This window comes from Telmatherina bonti (assembly GCF_933228915.1).
Source record: "Telmatherina bonti genome assembly, chromosome: 15".
NCBI classification, from domain to species: Eukaryota; Metazoa; Chordata; class Actinopteri; order Atheriniformes; family Telmatherinidae; genus Telmatherina; species Telmatherina bonti.
Window position 1 is genome coordinate 16,191,436 of NC_136613.1, and position 6,669 is coordinate 16,198,104.

At 38.4% G+C, this 6,669-nt stretch overlaps 1 protein-coding gene across 1 annotated transcript; it reads right to left on the reverse strand.

Annotated features, from left to right (window-relative positions):
• Positions 1-605: 605 nt before the first annotated feature.
• On the reverse strand, positions 606-4,604 carry nxpe3 (neurexophilin and PC-esterase domain family, member 3; the record flags this gene model as incomplete). Its single annotated transcript, XM_079254672.1, has 5 exons — positions 606-1,413; positions 1,485-1,706; positions 1,826-1,893; positions 2,935-3,716; positions 4,461-4,604. 5 exons carry the CDS (start codon positions 4,602-4,604, stop codon positions 857-859), a joined length of 1,773 nt encoding a protein of 590 aa, XP_079110798.1. The 3' UTR covers positions 606-856.
• Positions 4,605-6,669: the final 2,065 nt, after the last annotated feature.

Genomic DNA, 6,669 nt, shown 5'->3' on the forward strand with positions numbered 1-6,669 from the left:
CATCCTCACGACTGACTACTTTCCCCTCGTCACAATAAAAATATTTCAGTTTGTCAACCAGGTCAGACATCCTCTCATTGCTTCATGTAATCTTGAAACTAAGTACAAAGGCTTCAAATACACAGCTGTTCCACACAAGGCACACAAGTACTTTTAGCATAATAGGAACATACATACTAAAATTCATCATGCCCAATTCCATGGCTTGATAAAATTTAAAACACATTAATATCTCCCAGTGTTCCTGAGTTGACGCTGCATAATGGATAGAAAAGTGATGCTGGGAAAAATCATGTTGATGTCAAACTGAAGCAGCCTTTCAACTTTTAGATTTTAAATGTCTCCATTTCACTTGTTCAACATTGAATCATTGACTTATGGCTAAAAAATGTTCTGAGAGGTTGCAGTGAGGTCTGACTTTTAATCACCTACATCAAATCACTGGAAAGATGCTGGGAATTCTTTAAAGCAAACATGGTACACTCCAGTTTCTAGAGTGGGATGAGTGGATTGATTATGATAATTTTTATTTTATTTTTTATCAATATGCATACATACATGGATGTATGTGGACAGATTCTTGTGGCATTAACCTACGCACACACTCTCACACAAAAAAACATTTTGGTATCGGTCGATAAGCAATATTAATTGCTCTGCCAAAGTCTTTGGCATTTCAAAAAAAAAAAAAAAAAGTAAACATGCACCACAGCGGGTTTGTCAGTTCTCTCATTGAGGACAGTATTTAAAGGGGAAACACGTTTTTCAAACAATCTGAAAAAGCATGTGATGCTGGGAACTGTGGAGTTGACAGATGGCTGTGCACCGACCCACTATCACTTCTTTTCTTCTATTTCTAAGACTTGTTCTTCTCTGGGCAAACATAATTTAAAAACATGTTTATCATGTTCCTGACAATGGCTGGAGGTGGGTGGAGGGCATGAGGGAGGTGGTGTGCTACAGTCATTTCCCAGGCATCCACCATCAGGACATTCAAGCCCTTGAACATGGACTTCAGCACCATATCAAGCTGCAAGGAGAACCAGTCGCTGTTGTAGAGGCTCACCTCTTGGTCCAAAGCCTGGAGATTGGCCGACCTGATCACTATTAGCGTGTCTGGTGCTCGGTCCAAAAGTCTCAACACCGCTCGTCGAATGTGGCGAAGTCGCCGGATGTATACGTCCACTGGAAAGGTGCTGAAGTGGGCCCAGATGCTGATGACCACCACAGTGTTTGAGCCCCCGGGGAGGCTGTCCAGCTCATTTGAAATGTAGCGCAACTCACTGGACATGACTGTAGAGAAGCGGATGGGAGGTCCATGGCAGCGGTATTTAACGAGAATATTATGGACGCTGTCCACCGCCATGAAAGGCCCGACATTTTTAGGACTGTGTAGGTTGAACTCCTTCAGTTCTGAATGAGATGAAATAGATGGAAGTTATACAAGTGAGTGTCAAATGAGTAAAAAATAGTAAAGTACTCACCGGGTACAAAATCTATGAGGTACTCGAACCACTGTCGAACAGTAGAGTCTCCAAACATGTTGATCACCTTGTTCCTCAAACACTCAATGACAGCAGACGTTTCGTTAAACTGACGCAATGCATCGCCACTCAATGGCCTCCATGAGTCCTTGTAATAATATCCTGAAGGTGCAGGCTGAATGTTCTCTGGTTTTACACTGCAGCTTTCCTCTTCAACATTATCTGTAAGAAAGGAACAAACATTGTTGACTAATTTAAACTGAATAAATAAATCATTACAGCATGCAGGAACTGAGAAATGATTCAGAAATTACTCATGTTTCTCTGTAGGTGAGCTGTACCTCTTGGTGGCAGAACACTGATACTGTTAGTTCCTGAAGCATGTATGGGAACTTTGATGTTAACATCACTGTAAAGAACGAACAGAAATGTTGTAGTAATTAGCATAAGAACCAACGCCAGCTGGAAGCTGTAGTATTCACTCAGCATAGTGGTGTGTTTGCTGGGTGCTAACTAGGAATCCAGTTCCAAAAAGGGATTGATGCTGTGTAAAATGGAAATAAAACGAGAATCTAAGATGATTTAATATCTCATCATGTCTATTTTAATGCAGTAGTGCCTGAGGGCCAAATGTCACAAGCATCCAACATGGATTTTTTATTGTGTCCCTTACAGACAGATGTCTTCAGATTCTTTGCATATTTAAATGTATTTTTATTGTACTGTAATTGATGGATTTTATTTTTCAATTTTATGTTGACAAAGATCATTTTGAATTTGACAGTTTTTGGAGCTCGCTGAATCTTTGCTCATCTTTATTCCTGAGAGACTCATCTTCTTCAAAGCTGCCTTTAAATCCAGTTGCATTACAGACATGTGCCAGTTCATCTGTTTAGTTGTGACATGATCATCCAGCTAGTATACTTCTTACATTTCCAGTCTTTTGCTGCCCTGGTAAAGCTTTTTTAATAGACACACCTGCCAATAAATTTAAGATGAGGCCATATTTTTCATGAAACGGTCAAATGTCTGTATGTTTAATAGTGAATAAAATATGGGTTTATGAGATTTAGCAAATCATTGCATTGTTTTTATTTACATTTTACACAGCGTCCCAACTTTTTCTGCAAATGTGTTTATAAAACCGCAGATTAATAGATGATTTACCAGTCAAGTTTGAGGACACTTTCCCATTGGATTTAATGGGAAAGTGTGTCCACGCTTTTGACTGGTACTATATGTGTCAATTATGATGTTTCAATAAATAACAATAATGAGTTTCACAGCAGAAAGGTAAACTATTGACTGACTGTACTTTTGCGGTTTGCCATGAAGTTATAAATATAAAAAGTCACCTCACTTGGTTTTTTTTTTTATGTCCTTAGATTAAAGACTAGTGCATTAAACGTTCAGTCACAGCATGCATTACTGTTTATAGAAGAGTACAAACCTTTGAAAAAGCAAAGCCTCTTTGTTAGTAATGAGGTGCTTTAAATAGCCTCCTTTAGCGTGATTGATTCTGGTGTCACAGCTGAGCATCTTGGGCTTGTAGCAGTACCAGGGCTCGCCTGTGTAAAGGTCTGTGTAGTTGCACAGAGGGTGATGGGTGGACGGCAAGCACATGTTGCACAAAGTAGTTTCTGACAGAAAGCCCAAGCGGAACAGGCTCTTAAAATACACCCTATCAGGCCGCTCCTCTCTTAATCGTTGCAGCACAGCAACGGCCTCGCTGGAGTGCACCAGCGTTATCTCAACCTGCATGGACCCCTCCCAGAGCAGAGGGAACAAAGCAGAATAAATTCCATTCTTATGGTCAACCACTGTCCCAGCAACACTTGCTCCCAGCTCAGGAGAATGAAGTCTGGCTAAAAGAAAATCCCCACCGTAGTGCTTTGGACGACCCTGAAAATCGTGAATTTGGACAAGGGCCTCCAACTGCTCGCCAACGTGCCACTCCCTCCCCCCTTTATAGGGAAGGATGGTGAACAGGCTGTGCACGGGGTCGCTTGTCTGGTGCAGGCTGGTTGGTTTTGAGTGAGGTGGAGGACCAGGCCAGGCAATAGAGTCCAACAAGAAGCGCTCTTCCAATTTATCTTCAGGAGAGGGCTTCTGGCCCACATGGGCACAGAAGCTGTGGTTGTGATTGAAAGTAGGGAGACTTCCAGGGACCAAAGAGGAGTGGATCTTAGTCTGCAGCTGGTAGAGAGCTGAAATTGCATGGCAGTTCCACTTCTGGAAAGAAAGAATATTATGAATGCAAATGAGTGAAATGCAAAGCCTGGCACACCACACCATTATAAAGTACTGCAACCAGTGTCGTTGATGTAATGTGGGAAATGTAGGACCTGTTTTGTGTCATTTAACAATTCTAATAAATCATGAGTCTCTGCTAAGATTATAATCATATTAATAAATAATTAATTCCAATGAATCAATATTATGTCTTGGAAGTCTCTCAAAACTTTTATTCCAAGATAGATCAATACTAATAGGGTGCTGAAGTAAAGAAAGTAGTTTAATATGAAGGAAATCCATCAGACATATGTGGGGCTCCAGGATTCAACTATTAACAAACATTCAGACCACATTTTCATTAACACTCCCCTGATTTATGTAAACAATAGAGAACAGGCAAACAAATTAACATCTACCTTTGATGTAAATCATTACAGCTTTTTATGACAGTCATACACTAACAGTCAAATGTTTCGACACACTTCACCATTAATGCCAATGGGAAAATATGTCCAAACTTTTAACTGGTCCTGTAAGACAGTGAAGTGCCAAAATGGGTTTCTCTCTGACACAATATTACATCTCATTTGTGAAGAAAAGGTTTCTAAAAAGATTGCCCTAATAATTTACAGCACTATAAATAAGACAAAAATTGGATCTATTATTTTAAGTCTCGTTTGGAGATCACAGGGAAAAAAATCCATCAATTAACGCCCACATGTGGCCCAATTCTCTCCTCACCTCTACAGACTGGATGTTGTGTAGCAGGAAGATGAAGCATGAGAATGCTAGGAGGAAGAAGATGAGAACATAGTTGGACAGGTATCGCCACATGGTGCCTCCCATGACCAGGGCCTGTCTCGCTCGTGCTGTCACCACGGTCATCACGTCATGTCTTCCATTAAAACTGCAAATGACAAAGATGGACTAAGAAAACACAACTGCTTGCTTGCTTTATGAAAAACAAATAAGATAATGAACTGGATAATGCAGATATCCTTAACTTCTCCTAGATGTTTAAACTGTAGTGTAGATCATGCAAATATTAGGTATGTTTATAGATATATATGTTTCCATCTTTCATTTTTAAAGCAGGTTAGATGATAAAACTTGTAACTGACAGTGTAGCTCTGGGATTCCCCAGAGTCTGAGAAAGCAGATTTTTTTTTATCCCAAATGCACATAACAAGAGTGCCAGATAAGTACATATTATTCTTCCACATACCTAGACAAACAGAGTACATAATTGTTCTGTCCTCTAGTATCTATTCATTTTGTGACAGCGGAGGAAGTAACAAAAACCAAAGGAAGCGACAAAACAAATCTATCTGAGCTGCTCAAGCACATGTTCTGTCTTTGGGTTTAATCAAACAGTTAATCGGTTTTTTTTTATATTTATGAATCCATTACCACAAATAGCAATGCTGGACAATGATCCAAGCACCAGAATTAAAGCATTTCCTCCAGTTACAAACAATTGATGACAACAGCTTATAGATACAGGAGAAATCTTTAGATAAATACCGTTGTTGTAATCATGGTCGGTTGTTTTTTCAGATCATGCAAAGGACAAATTATGAAAGCACTCAAACTTGTAGAAAAAAATTAAGATAATCCTCTTGTAAGTATTCCAGTTAACCCATAAGAGCCCAGTGTGACATGCATGATACAGTTCCTGAGATATTTGGCATCACTTTCTAGTAAAAATTTAGCTCAAAATCACATTGAATTCAATCTGATTCTTGTCTTCTGCCCCTTATTGGTCACCAGGAAGCAGAAGATAATATTAAAAAAAACTGTTGACATATTTTATTGTAATAAAGGGTAAAAATCCTAAAAAAAAATTAAAAAGAAAGTTAATTATTTTCTTTCTTTCTTTTTTTTTTTTTTTTAGCATTTTGTTAAAGGGACAAAAATAAAGTCTTCATACTTACAAAAATGTCACTTTTCTTACACTCACTCCAGCAAGGCTGTTTCTTATTTTTTTCATGGGTTGGGTCTTAATGGGTTAATGTGAAGTGTGCTTGCAGAGCTGAATGAGCTGTTACACCACCCCAGCTAACAGGAAACCCACCAAGACAGCTGCTATGTCAGTGCAAAGGTTGCAGAAGTTGGTTAATAATAGATATTATTAGTGCTACACATCAGCTGTGTTGGAAATTTGCTGGGAGAACAGCACATTTTTGTTAATTGGAAACACAAGCCAATGAAAGTTATATTCAGAGATAATTCTCCTGGTGTTGGGCAAGGAGACGAAGATGAAAGTATTCTTTCATGCAGGATGGCAGATATTACCTCTGCAGTAAAGAAACTGGCTCATGTTTTACACATCCAGTCAATCAAATGTAGCTTGTATGATAACATTTTTTATTTTTTTATTTTTTGCCATACTTCAAGGAATCAGACCAATTAAACATCAGCTCAAAACATGTTGAGTAATCAGTTCAGATCTCAGACTGTAAATTTATGGTGTAAACAAATAAATACCCACAGCTAAACTCTTTACATGTAACTATTCACTAAAGAATTAAATTTATAGGCTACTTTATATCGCTATATTGATACGAATATTAATACGGAGAAAATATAAAAACACTCACAATTTTCCTTAAAAAAAAAACGAACCCATTAGATACAATGGTTTTGTATCATTTTTGCTGTTCTTCCTTTATAAAACAACTAAAAAGAAACAGCTTAAAGAACTGCATGTGAAAGTCTTGTCTTTTCTGCCCCCCTTCATCTTTAGTCTTGTAAAAAGCTACGGAAGAGTTACAGAGACTTGCTGAGACTTTAACTGTTTTCTATGATGCAAATCTAAACCTTATGTTTGGTCTTGTCCTTTTGCAACTCACTAAAACATTTTTTCTTTCGTCTGTGTTGCTTCCAGCTGACAAGAAAGAAAAACATACATTTAAATGGGAGGACTTGTTGTTCAGACATGTCAGCCTAT